This window comes from Nothoprocta perdicaria, unplaced genomic scaffold, assembly GCF_003342845.1.
Source record: "Nothoprocta perdicaria isolate Ctin4 unplaced genomic scaffold, notPer1 scaffold_231, whole genome shotgun sequence".
NCBI classification, from domain to species: Eukaryota; Metazoa; Chordata; class Aves; order Tinamiformes; family Tinamidae; genus Nothoprocta; species Nothoprocta perdicaria.
In genome coordinates this window covers 456,100-470,712 of record NW_020455457.1, presented here as the reverse complement: position 1 = coordinate 470,712, position 14,613 = coordinate 456,100, and the positions used below count along the sequence as shown (strand labels likewise).

Sequence of the window (14,613 nt, the reverse complement as noted above, 5' to 3'; positions counted from 1 at the left end):
AGACAGATGGTCGCTCGATCTGCGTTTCTACCCCGGGTGCCGTCTCTGCTGTTTTCAGATCACAAAGTGTCACTTTACTGCTTAAATCTTCATCCTGACRTTTCCTCTCGTCAAAAGCAGTAAAGGAGTGTTTCACAAGGAGGCTTTTCCTAGCTGTAAACCTGTGCGGATGCCTCGCTAAGGCCAGGTTGGCAGGTGTCTGCTCTGTTAAGTACAATATGTACCATCTTTGAATATATAATTACCCTGTTGCCAAATAATATTTTTTTTTTTTCTGGTAAGAAGATCAAATGCTACTTATAGAAAGAAAAGAAAATATATATATAGCGTTATTTCTAATTTCAGTAATTTAGAAGCTCTCTGAAAGTTCTGGATTAAGTACTATGTAGAAGCAGCAATGRCACAAAATGTGCCATTGAAGCCAGGCAGAGGACTAGCGCAGTCCACAGCTCCATGTGGCACAAAGTAGCGGCAGAAGAGAGAAACAGTGCATGCCGGCAAAGCAGTGAAGAGAGGCTAGATTGCAACATAGAAGTAACCAAGCTGGAAGTGAGCCCACATGCAGAACCTGAAATCCATGCTCTCACACAGAAATGGCACGTAACGCTTAATGACATCAAGTGGTCACGACCCAAGTTTCAAATCTCATCCCAAGAAACAGCATCTCTTCTAATCCAATTCCCACTGATGATCACATCAGGGCACCGGTTCAACGATGACTCGGAGGGAAGACAGCCATGTGTTGAATCACCATCCCCACTTCCTGCAGCCTGGTCTTTCAAGTCTTTATCCAGTTACCAGCTCCTGAAGTGAACCCTCTTATCGTGTGAAATGTGGTGAAGTCACAGGCCCCCACAGACTATGTCTATACATACTCTCCCTCCTCCATGTTTCTGTCTGGAAATTTGTTGCTCATGCTGTTCATATGAACATTTTTTCCTATTAAGATTCAACTAAAATTATTCATAAAATGAACGAGGTTTGCCAGTAACTGTACGGATTGTGAGAGTTTATTAAGCTGCTGTGTGCATATAGATGCTGAGATGCTCTGAAGAGGTTTCTAATGGGTTTCACTCATGAAAAAAACTGAAAACTTACCTGACAATGTTCTGTCAGAAATACAAGTAGAASTAATACAGAAATATTTARTAAAAWATATATATRTATATCCTCCCATTAACATTAAAAGATTTAAGATAGGAATGCTACTCCCAGATGACAAAAAAGTAACCCTCACTATCTCATTGATATGATTCATTCTTTAATCCACTCTCTACTCCAAGAAAATAGAAGAACAGATCTAAACAAATGCATACCCCAAGATATTTGACAGGGACAGGTCAGTATCTTTTTGCTACAATCTTAACCAATTAGCTATCTGYATGTTTTAGTTTGTTGTGGCAATCCTAATTAACAGCTTCAAACAGCATTTCTCAAAATGCTAGATCTAATCTTAAAATACATAAATCACCAGGGAAAATTACACATAACCCCTGATCTGCTACATTTTTCTGCAGAGACCTTTTACACAGTTATTCAAGTTCACTGAAGTATACAGAACTGTAATGAAATAGGTGAAATTCACTTAGATGAAATTTTACCTAAGTCAGGCTGCAATCCTGTCTCTGATAGCCTTAAGGAAATCTATTTTGAGCCCATTTAGATGGCATCTGTGTAGATTTGCATTAGAATGGGAAATTAGCAGAGAAATGGCCACAAAAGGCAATGCATCTGAACACACCTGCAGTGCAAAGGAATAGAAATTCAGAGCCCTCTGATGCTAATTAGAAGTAAAAACAGGAGTACTCAAGGCATGGCACAAGTCTGGAAAATTCCTCTGTGACCAGAATAAGCAAGGAATGACCAACAGTGAGTCATTTTTTATGCCAACAGTAGACTGTGAGGTAAAGTAAGCAAAATTTCCTGAATTTCTACAAACAAAAGAATTCCCATGCAAAGCAATGAGGAAAGTGCAATCATTAAAAGGTGAAGAAATAATGCCAAACAAACTTAAAGAAAGTGAAAAGCAGAAATAGAGGAAATAACCAAGTAAAATTAATTGTGGAAAGATGCTGTTAGTACAGCTGTTGAAAAGYAATAAATCAAAAGATGTTGCAAGAGTAAGAAACATCAAATGCTGACGATGTCAGAGAGAGTGGCTGCAAATAATCTATGAATTGATGGAGCATTACGGCCCTGTCTGACTGGCAATTCCCATGAGTATTTCTTAGCAKCCTGATCCAAGCACGTATCTTAACAATATCTCCACTTCACGCCRTGACAAACCTGAGTGAACACCCTCCTTGCACAATACCTTGGTTCTCGCAAGAAGGAAATGCAGGTGCACAACTGCCCTACGGAGTCCTTAAGCTACGCCCAGGTCTGACACCCAGGGACCCTGAACCGTTGAGCACACTGCAGATTAGTCCAAGTAGATGCTCACAACTCTGTATATAACCCAAGTTGTCCAAAACAGCCAGTGCTGTTTYAGGACAAAGCATACATATGTGGCACCCTAAACATTGCCATGGCTCTGTCGTGGCCTCCCTGCTCCTCACAGCTCCGCCATCTGAGCTGATTGCGCCGCGCTGCCCCAGCCAGCCTGAGAGCCGGTTCTCCACAGYGGAGGGCAGAGAGCGAGGCAAGACACAGTGTTTTTACTGGTCCAGACAACTGCTCAGTCTGTGCATCCYAAGCTGGAATGGAGCAGCAGTCCTGCCAGTGCCACAGCATTACTGACAACATAAATTATTCTCTCCATCTTAAAGACTACAATTGCAAGCCCATACTGCTGAGACATTTTGAGCCATCTCAGCTTTGAAGGGACAGTGTCCCACTGTACATGCCGCCTTAAGTCTACTCCTTTCTGAGGTGTTGTCTAAGCTCTTCCTCCAGCTCTCATTCCTTAGTGTCCCTGGAGATCTGGCTTGCCCATACTTTTATTTTCCTAGCTACCTTGTGGTGCTTGCTGCCTATTTTCCATTCCACATGCTGGAAGGACCCCATTTTCAACATTTACTGTGGATCTCCTCTTTATTTTCTTTGGTCTTCCATCTTCATTGCCACCAACATGCAAACAATTTGAGGAGAATTCTTTTCAGCTGAGAGAAGCAACAGAACCAAGTAGGGGATAATAGACATAAAAATAGTTTGCCTGGCTTAGAGGTGTTCCATGTCAGGCAGAGGTAAGTACTGCAATAGCAAACAACTACAAGATCAATTAACCCACCCCAGAGAAATTACTGAGGACTACATGAGGAAAAAGATGAAGAGGTAAAGAAACACAGCCTGTTGAGAAAGCCAGAGAGACTGTTGACAAGTGAGTTTATCATTCTGTACCCTGCCAGCCTGCTCCCATTACAGTATCCAGCAACCATCAGCCCACCCAAGTCCTGCTGTCAGAAGAGCTGGATGCCRTAACTCAAATGTGTGAAGAGCGCTGTGCAAAAGATATCCAAGCCCCAAAGCCTCACACACAGCACCTTAACTTCGCCCATTGCAAAGCCATCCTGAGTAGTTTTCAAAATCATGGCCAGACCCTAATGAATAACTTCTCAGAACAATGTTGTGAATGTTTCTGTTAACACATCGAGTGTATAATTTTAATTTCTTCATTTGCAGTTACTCTGTGCTAATAGGCATTATGTTCTTTTCAAGAGACAGCAAAGAACAATGCTGCTGCACTCAGTCAGGGGGCAGGAGGAGAAGGAAACAGTGCTTTTCCAAGAGCAATTGAGCAACATTTCAGGGAAAAAAATTTCTGGAGTGCAGAGCGGGTCAGAGATGGAGTGTGGAGAAATGCACGAGGAGGAGTCCACAGCACCAGCAGTCAGGGCAGTTGTGAAAACAGCAGAGGACACACAGTCAAGTATCCACGCTGATGCAAAGGCTTCTCCTGGGGTGCTGGAGGGGATCGTGAAGACTTTGTTGCAATGCAGGAAGCCACTGAAAATTGTGGACTGAGGTAAAGACAAGAACATAAGGATAATGTAACACAGTGGATCATGAGGGAGGCAGCAGAAATCGTTTACAAACCCTTTTTATCTTCTGATGAAACTCATGCTCCTGTCAGCAGGAGACACACTAAAATTGGAATAATATAGAGATTAGCGTGGCACCCTGCACAAGTCTAGAAGGAGAGGAAGGGGGAAGGGGAGGACTGAGCAGGGGACTGGACTGGATGACCCCCAGAGGTCTCTAACAACCTAAATTATTTCATCATTCATGAAACAGCTGCCTAGATTCAAAAGTCTAACTCAGTTTTAGGTCCCTTAACACTTTTAAGTCCCTTAACATTAAGCCCCTCTATTCCTCTGTGCTTTGCTCTCAACCCTTAACTTACKCACTTGTCCTATCCGTGGCTTACTTCCCAACAACTGAGAAGGTTTCTTCCAGTGGTAGTCATATRATTGAATGAAGCTATGAAGCTCAAAACACTTTTTTTTTCATTGTCTTTCTAAATAGTAACATATATCCTTATTTAGTCCTCCTGCCTAAGTACAATCTAACTTCACAGCCCTCTCTGTTGCATGACTGTGCCCTAAAGAGAAGGGACAGCCCCACCTCACAACTAGGCACACTTCTCTCATGTGTCAAAGCAGACAAAATGAGAGAGGTCTACTCATGCAACATACATCTTCAGTGCATTTGTGATGTCTTCCTTTGGTGCTAGMCTTTATAAGAAAGATTCATGGCAAGGAGAACTGGAAGTCAGAAGTCCTAGATTCTCCTTTTAGATTTGTCACAGACTCACTTCCTGAATCTCATCTCCACYATATGCAACCAGGGTGATTACAGCAACAACTTAGCAGAAACCACSAGGCCTCAGATTTACAGAGCTCTTTGCAGACAGATGTGGCACAAAACCGTACATTCTTCTCTGTATCCTCTTCAAAATAAACTACACAGAGGCAAGTAATTCCTCACAGCTTCTGGCCTGGCAAGGAGAGGGGAGAGGCCTCAGGGCCCACAGGTCAAGCCTTTGCACAGACTCTGTGACCCTCAGATAAACAAGATTCGCCTGCTCAGTGAGTTACTGCAAGTCAGTGAGCCCTTTCTGTGCGCTGCCCCCCTGCAAGTGCACTGAGCATTGACTGCAGACACACGACCAGTTATTCTGGTTCATTCAGTACCTCCGCAAGGAGCAGCAGCAGCTCCTCGCGTTTGAACCCTGATATTGGCATTCCCACGCCTCCCAGTGGTTAGACAGCCAGACAACTGTGCTGATCACATATTTCCTCTTTACTTTAATAGTGCCTTTCAGGAAGAACAGGCATTCCCTTGTATACTGCCATGTTTCCCCTCACTTGATGGTCACACTTAATTAACCACTAGTTTAGGAGAGAGCTTGTTACACTTCATTTCGTTAAGTGATTTCATGATCACCAGAGATACACTGACAGCTCTGCTAGTGAAGCCATGTGAAAATGGGAAGCAGAGACAACAGTAACCTTTTAGAGCACTTCCTTGCTAGTGAAAGAGCCAGGCTCTACTACTTAAAAATACGACTACAGAGGCTGGCATCCCTTTTGGATTTTTAGTTCAATGGTTTCTGAAGAGATAGACCATTCCTGTTACTGCTATCTCTATCAGTCCTAGACTTATAAGTACTTAAAGTAATCATTTTTATGTAAAATGTACTAAGCATTTCTTTATCTGTCTTCCCTCCTTCAGCCTTCTTTGCACATGGTCAGCAATTAAAGGAGGACAACATTACATTTAAAAATATTACCAAGAAACAAATAGAAAGCAAGGAAATATTAAAAGATTCTACAGCATGATAAACTGGGCAGTTCAAGAACAGTAGGCAATTCTAAAGTATATAAGTATCACACAATAAGAAAAACACCACTAATGTGTATATATTAGCAGAAGAATATGTATGGTGTCCATTATAGGACACCTGAAAAACCATAATGTAAAGCTACATCTGATAAAAAGAACCCTTCTTCTAATAGCTGATATTCATTCACAGGGATATGCAAAGGACAAACTATTTTTCTACAGTGAACTTCTTTTTTAATTGGATGAGAGGAATTTTGCATCACTCCAATCCTAGATCTAAAGTTCAGTTTGCCTGAATTTTAAGATGTATTTGGGTTTAAGAGGAAAAAAGAAATGCTAGGAAAACACCATCATAACGGAAAGCAAGATAAAAGAAGTATAGAAACATAGCACAATCCAACACAATGACAATTGCTTAGATTTTATTTAAACCTTTTTTTCCCTTTCCCAGTAATTTGCATTCACAAACTGCGAAAATTCATTAACAGTTTGCACTTCATTTAAAACTAACATCTTTGCTCTAAATGTCTAGTGAGTCTCAAATCATGATGAAATAGCAAATTTGCTACACGCTATAAATATCTGTGAAGAGAAACAAAAATAGGTTGTGCCAAAGAGTCAAACAATGTATCTACTTGTTACTGCCATTCTTGAGAGACCTGTTATATACAGGGATCCTGAAAATCATGTATTGATGAAAAGCTACACACAAATTTCATATTTTCACTTTGAAAGTTAATCATGCTGTTACAGCCAGTGATAAGACAGATTTGTCATCTGTGTCCAAAATATAAGGGAGCTACTTATTTCAGGAAATCTTGGGCAGAATTCTGTTTTTCATGTGTTCATGTACTTGTGTATGTTTGTATATGTGAATATATATGAAACTAGATATAATGTAAGGAAAAATGTAGCATGCTTTCTTGTGCCAAGCTGACCACACAGTTTTCAGAATTTTCATGTAAACGGCATTAACTTTTTCTTCGATATTACACTGGTCACCAAGAGAAGGGAAAAAAGATCACCTCACATTTTATCACTGGCCTCTACAAAGTATTACTATAAACAGTTTATATTCCTATAACGTCTTGCACACCTATTTTCCTGGCACCTATGGTGAATTGATTTCATTCATCTAATTTTAAAGGCAGAATAAATGAGATATCAAGAACTTAGATGACCTGTTCAAAGCCACGTAATGAGTCACATTGATATCCTGGCTCTGCCTCCAGCCCTCATACTCTGCAGAGTACACCACAACTGCAATTCATACTGAGGCATTTAGCCACAGATGCTGTCAGCAAAAAGAAGTTTTACATTACCCAGGTCTTCATAGGGTGATACTTTGTGTACGCAAGAAATCAAGAAAAAGGAAATCAGCAGTGGGCTTTGAACCAAAAACACAAATTCACAGCAAGCTTATTTCAGATTCAGTTCATCACGAGAAAAACAGATTCTTGCTGCCTTTCAGGGCAAGTGGTAGGAGAGAGAGTGCTAAACTAGATGTCTTGTTCTGCTAGTACAGAAGAAGTCAGTATCTCTGGACTGATCTAACCCTAATTCTTTTGAGCAAAACTTTGCAGTCTTCAGATAGGTGAGGCATAGGTCAGCAGTGACAGAGACCTTATTAGTGTTCTAATGAATAAAATTTTAATAAACAGGAAATAAATAAAAAAAAAATCACTTCAATGTCTCCTGCTTGGATAACCTACAGGACATTTCTCATCCTGCATATGACAAATTTAAATGGCCTTTGGCATTTACCTGTGTATAAACTTCTGAGCTGCCAGCTATTTGCATTGCCTTGGACACATGAGTTTAAAAGGGCTTTGCATTCTCTGTGGTGCTACAAAAGAAACATTATTGTTAATAAAGATGAGATCCAGCAGGGAAAATAGGAAAAAATCCAACAAATCTTTGATTTGTAGGAGACTTAAAGCTGCGTGATTCAAATACCAGAAATTCATTTTCAAGAATTTTGGCAAGTTTTTATAACCAGTAAATTATTACGAGTTTTCCTTGGTATTCATTATAACAACATTAATAGTGGTGGAGTGCTTTGTTCATGTGAGGTTTTAATATCCAAATCTGTGGAAATCCCTCTGGTATTCCACAGAAAAAAATTAATCATCAATTACATAGTCAAGGAGATCTAACTGACTCTTTATCCAAGAAGTTGTACTCATTCATTTATTAACAACCAACAATCAGAGTAGTTCCAAGCTTTCAAGCAGTCTATGTCTCCAAAGCCATGCAGAATTATTTACTTTCTGACTGTTTTCTAAATGTGCTGCTATATACATAAAAACTACTCCCACATCTGCCATGCTGCTTCCTTTATTACTTGATTTGCCCTTTACCTTACTGCACATGAACCTCACTAAAAATAGTAATATATCAGGTAGGCTGAGGGAAAGAGAGCCTTATTCTAGGAGCTGCAGACATTAAAAGAAACAGAAGCATCAGAAAGACATGTCAAGTTTTTGTTACTGTCAAGTATGATGTTTATTTGGCAGAAGCCCCACGCTCTGTATCTTTTGCTTGCAGACAATTTTCTCTTTCAGTTTCTAATACACATAGGCCAGCTGGAAAGCCCTGTCCCATCTTTTCAGTGGCCTACCCATCTTTCAAGGCTGTATTTCCTCCTAGTTAAACAAACAGATTTCAGCATAAAAACGCTGATATGGCAACGTTTTCTTTTTCAACAGCCAGTTACGTACTCAAAGGTTAATGTAATCCTCACTAAAAGGTTGTGCCAGCAGAACTTTATTGCTAAGGTTCCTGACATTCTTTCATTGTGAGGTATAGCCACAGTGCGACAAAAACATTCTTGACGTTCATCCTTCACATCTGATTTTATGTGCATCTTTCATGATGGATAAACACATAAATTCCCAATTTTTCTTACAAGCATTTAAATCAATGGATTTTGCAATCACCAAACAGATGAGGAGACATAGCTCTGGGCTGCAATCCCACACATCTACATACAACAGCTTTTAAGCATCTCTTTTTCAGAAAAGTGGAAAAGCTTTGATTATTTTTTTCCTGAAGAAGAACAAGGGCTCACAAAGAAGCAATGAAGCCAAAGAACACATCCACTGGCCTGATCTCCTTCTCTAATCCGTGGGCTGCTTGCCCGTGTCAGGGCTTTGTGGTGCCAGCTGGAGCCTGAGCCTCTCCTCCAGCGGAAGAGGCATGAGATCCTTCCTGGTGATTATCCCAACCACTCGGTTCTGTGGGTCAACAACAGTCAGGTGGCGAAGCCCCAGSGTGCGAAAGATGACGTAGGTGCGTTGCAGTGAGAAATGAGCTTGGACCGACATGGCTGATTTGTTTATGTATGGCTCCTATAAGACAAAGAGAGAGGACATAGGGAGGGGACAAAAACATGAGTGCACTTCTGCCAAAGGGATGGGGACAGGAGGGAGAGGAGGAAGCCTGCAGAGAGAGAGGTTGGAGGCACAGGAGTCAGTAAGAACATCCATTCTTCTCCCCCTGTTCTCCATCCCCAATTATACCTAAAACATCAGGAAATACCATAGTATAAAAACACTTTCTTTTTTTGCTAAACCATCAGGTTCACTCTAAATAAACTATTATGACTGGAATGTATCCAAATCTCACAGGCTAGAAAAGCAAAGCTGAGCTCCATTGATACAGTCTGAGTTCTTATTTGGAAATAGTCAATGACCCCAATATTTATTAAGTCTTAAGATATTTTATAGCTGCTATCTCATTACACAACCATTTATGACATCCTGTAAGATTCTGCAGTAAATGCTTATAAAAGTCGGTTCACATAGAGACASAGAGAGCAAGGAAGAGGACAAAGAAAACAATCACATAGCTCGGCAAAGAAGAGGGTCTGCAAGTACTACATTCTGTTCACTGAACACAATGAGCGCTATAGCTGTTTCTTCATATGAACAGAGCTAAAGCTCATTTTATTGTTTTCCAGACTGCTCTTTATAGCTTACATAGGTGTTCACTAAGTTTCCACTTTTTACTTAATTGTACAGCGTCTTAMTTATGACCTGGTTAAGGTCTGTCCGCAAAGGTGTATTATGTTTCCAATATGTATGCCCTCCCAGCCAAAGGAAAAATATGAAACGAAGACATGATAAAATAATATAAATAAATGTATGCGATAGAGGGACACATCTGTTCTCCCTCTTTCATAGCAGGACCAAGGAGACATTTAAAGATATAAAGTGGTTAAAAACAAGMTAAAAAGGTATGCTATTTCTATAACACATATAAATTTGATATGGAACTCACTATCACAGGAAATCATCAAGACCAAGAACTTTACAGTATATATTTATATGGCTATCAGAAAAGCAGGTTTAACAACAGAGTTTTCAGAGTGATAATAACAGTATGTTGGATGCTGGAAGGAATACTGAGTTTTGTGCTCCAGGGACTATGCCAGCTACCAAAAATTYAGGTATCAGCAGGACACACAACTGTGGAGTAGGTTGTCCCCAACTTGTCCTTCCTCAGCAGCTTGAGCAATGTAGCTCAAGAAGCTTGAGCRCTTGATAACTAGATATAGTTATTTAAGAGCTGGATTATACTCCTATGTATGACCCCCTCTAGACTTTATGTAAACTGTGTGTCCTCTCTCCATCTCAGGCTCCCCATCTATTAAAAGGAGACAATAAAGATATGCTAAATAATGGGTATTAGGAGCATTATGTGTTTGCAACCTTCCTCTAGTCTCAGCTGTTCTCTAAACTAGGAATCCACATTAGATGGATCTCAAACTCAGTTCCATTTTCATTATAAAATAAGTAGTGAACAGAAGCAGATTTTCTATTTTTCTTAAATAAAACTCCTGCAAATTAGGCTCTCTCTTCTGGTTTTCCCAGTGTGCTCATAAGGCCAGGTTCAATGCTGTAGACTGGAAATTCACTGAGGCAGAATCTACATGTATTTTGTATATAACGTATTTACATTAAGGCTTGTTCAGTATCCCAAATATATTATTGCTTTTAGACTCAGTATTTTAGTACAGTATTTAGGAAATAAATGTGGCAATGTCATAGCGGGGGCATGGGGAGGAGGGGAAGGGAAGGAGGAAGAAATACAGCTTTATTTGTGAGTTGATGTATAGGCCTTGCACCATAATGGAGACTGAAAACTCAAAAGCATTTCTTTATATTTGCTTTATAGGACTATAAGAGCCAAATAATGACATTTAAATGATCTATTCCATTAACATTGTATCATTTTGTCAATCTGGAATGTATTTTAATCAAAAGCCCCCTTGAAATGGTCTCCTTTGTTGTATTTTCTTTTTGGCTCATTTTATCAACATCTGTTATGTTTATACGATATGAATTAAAACTTCGGAATGCTGTTTGTACTCAGCTACTTTTGTTGAGAATGTAACGTCCCGGGATTGGCAGTGTTTATGTAAATCAGTGTGGCTGACACAGCCATCATAAACAAATGAGAAAATATAACAAACACATTGTTCACAGAGGAAATGTTTGTTTTTAGAGTTGGCTTCAGTCTTACCAGATTGATGAAGAGTTGCTGATACCGGGGATCTGTAGTGTAGCGACTCAGCAAAATGGTTAGACGCGRCGGATTGGGCAGCTTCTCCACTGTTATCTGGAACAGGCAAAAAGCCATTTCTCTTTCCTTCTGTGCTGCACATTACAACCCAATGTCCAAAAACTTTAGAGTTTGACTGTAAGAAAAAGTTTCTAGGAGAGCTACACTAACAGAGCTTTCCCAACTATATAAATTCTTTTATCAGAAAGGCTTAAACTACCTCTCTATAATATAACTATCTTTATTTACAATTTTTTTTRGTACAACTTTATCTTAAATCCACATTGCAGCAATGTAAGCTATATTTGCTCAGGGTGAGATTTTTCACACTGTTACTACTAAGCAATAATTATATGATGGAACAGTGCAGAAAAAATACAACAAAATTGCCATCAAGCATCCACTGAGCCTTCCACAAGAATATGTGTTTGTATTCTGGCACCTCTTCCCATACCTAATTAGGCCCTGCTCCTTCTTAACATAGTTTTGCCACTAAAMTTTCCTTGTGCAGACTCAGTAATCTAGGATGGCTTTCCAGTTGTGCCTAAATAAATTGCTCAAAATTCCATTAGCAGAATTGCTTTGATAACACATGATTTTCTTTTACCACACTTCATGTTTACTATTTCTAAAAATCCTTTATTCATCTATCAAACACAAGAATGCTATGTTTTTCAGGTTTGAAAGCTTTTACAAATATTMATCATTCACAGAGGTGTTATCCCATACAGAATTAAATATTATAATTCCTCTATCCACAGAGTTGAGAGAGTGTGATTGTAACAGCTTATTTAAGCAAAGAAATTCTTTGCCACCAGTCTTGTGCAACTCACAGACTCTGAGTGCCACTGCAGTTTGTGACAGCTGTTCCTGGCAGGTCTCTGGCCCTCCTTTAATTTACATTGTACCTGACCATTCTTTTTTTTTATCTCAGCCCCACATATTACAGCACATCTTTATTCATGGAGAAGTCATTCTAGATCACGAAGTGTGCAAATTGATAAAACAAGGAAAGAACTGAAAGCAAAGAAACTACCTTCTGGTAAGAGAGAGAGTGTGAAGAGGAAAAAAACTCATGGTTAGTCTCTGATTCAAAGATATGCTCGTTCTCCAGCAGCATACATAACTCTAACCTAAAAGAAAAAAAAAATGAGAGAAAGAAGAGAGAGGGGAAAAAYACATATTCATTACAAGGAACAAATTTTAAAAAGCAAGTACACAATGCTTTTTCCATCAGCTCTATGATTAATTACTGAAAGACTCATTATATAGGAYGATATATGATGAATAATCAGTGGTCTGACAACATATTTTGCCTTCCTTCACCAACAGCTACAACACCCAAGTGTTTTCTGATTTCAGCTTGGCCAAATAAATCTATAGGATACTACCTACCCTACATGTTCTTGATCTGCATTAACCTGTTTGGCAGGAACAGCTCATGCWCTGTCTAGTCTGCACTCAACATGACCATATCAATAGTAAGCAAGTATTTAAGTATATACCTTTATATAAGTAGCTTCCTACCCATTGCATCCTTACTATGCACTTCCAGCCTTTTAACTGATACTTGGAAAACAAACAGCTTGTAGATCACCACAAAGCTTTTTGTTTTGCAGCATACAGTACTAATATAAGTAATCTCATGTTCTGTGGTTATTGCTAGGAGCTACTAGAGTAGTACAAAGATATGCAACATTCTGCCAAATGACGTGCTCGAGGGACCCCAAGGAGAGTCGATGACTAGATGCACCACTTGAATTAGAACATTAGAGAATGAGTGAGATACAAAAGGTGCCTCTTCTGATTAGAACACAAAGAATGAACTGGATTTTTTTTCAAATAAATATTTATATATCAGAAAATATTGATTTCTTTAAATGAATAATTACTGTTTTTAAGATGATTAAGAGCTTCTTCAAATATATTAACAACAAAAGGAAGGTCAGGGAAAGCATGGGTCCACTAGTGAATGGGGTGGGTACCCTGGTTATGAAAAACACGGAGAAAGCAGAGCTGCTGAATGCTGCCTTTGCCTCGGTGTTTGTCAGGGGCAGCCCTCTAGAATCCCTGGCCCTAGGGACACAGCAAGGGAGCTGGAGAGAGGAAGGCGTGCCCTGGGTAGAGGATGAGTGGGTCAGAGAGAACCTAAGGAAACTCGACACCCACAAATCCATGGGCCCTGATGGGATGCAYCCCAGGGTGTTGTGGGAACTGGCAGATGTCCTAGCCAAGCCGCTCGCCATCATCTTTGGAAGGTCCTGGAGAACAGGGGAGGTGCCAGAGGAYTGGAAGAAAGCCAACGTCACTCCGGTCTTCAAAAAAGGGCAAGAAGGAGGACCCGGGCAACTACAGGCCAGTGAGCCTCACCTCCATCCCCGGAAAAGKGATGRAACAGCTCATCCYGGCTGCTGWCTCCRGACAYRTGGAGGAGAAGAAGGTGCTCAGGAGTAGCCAGCATGGATTCACCARGGGGAAATCMTGCTTGACTAACCTGATCGCCTTCTATGCAGGAGTGACTAGCTGGATAGATGAGGGCAGAGCGGTGGATGTGGTCTATCTGGACTTGAGCAAGGCTTTTGACACCATCCCTCACAGCATCCTCCTGGGCAAGCTCYAAAGGTGTGGGATAGATGAGTGCACGGGGAGGTGGATTAGGAATTGGCTCAGTGGCAGGGTGCAGAGAGTGGTAGTCAGTGGCACAGAGTCCAATTGGAGACCTGTAGTTAGCGGTGTCCCCCCGGGGGTCTGTCCTTGGTCCGGTCCTATTCAACTTATTCATTAACGACCTGGATGAAGGGCTGGAGTGCTCCCTCMGCAAGTTTGCTGATGATACCAAACTGGGAGRAGTAGCTGATAGCCCTGAGGGCTATGTTGCCATCCAGAGGGACCTGGACAGACTGGAGGACTGGGCGGTGAGAAATCTCATGAAGTTCAACAAGGGCAAGTGCAGGGTGCTGCACTTGGGGAGGAATAACCCTGGACACCAGTACAGATTAGGCGTTGACCTGCTGGAGAGCAGCCCCACAGAGAGGGACCTGGGCGTCATGGTAGATGACAAGATGACCACGAGGCAGCAGTGTGCCCTGGTGGCCAAGAAGGCCAACGGGATCCTGGGGTGCATTAAGAAGAGCGTCTCCAGCAGGTCGAGGGAAGTGATCATCCCCCTCTACTCAGCCCTGGTGAGGCCACATCTGGAGTACTGTGTGCAGTTCTGGGCTCCCCAGGACAAGAGGCATGTGGAGCTGCTGGAGAGAGTCCAGC

The 14,613-nt window shown here is 40.9% G+C and overlaps 1 protein-coding gene across 1 annotated transcript in view; it reads right to left on the bottom strand.

Moving 5' to 3' along the window:
* LOC112947424 (chloride channel protein C-like) overlaps positions 1-14,613 on the bottom strand; it is an 84,444-nt gene that overhangs the window by 1,162 nt on the left and 68,669 nt on the right. Inside the window, exons 14-17 of the mRNA XM_026039505.1 lie at positions 12,386-12,482; positions 11,311-11,406; positions 8,923-9,134; positions 8,776-8,830 (exon numbers count right to left, since the gene is read on the bottom strand). Of these exons, the coding sequence (XP_025895290.1) occupies positions 8,776-8,830; positions 8,923-9,134; positions 11,311-11,406; positions 12,386-12,482 (460 nt within the window). The remainder of the gene's footprint in view (positions 1-8,775; positions 8,831-8,922; positions 9,135-11,310; positions 11,407-12,385; positions 12,483-14,613) is intronic.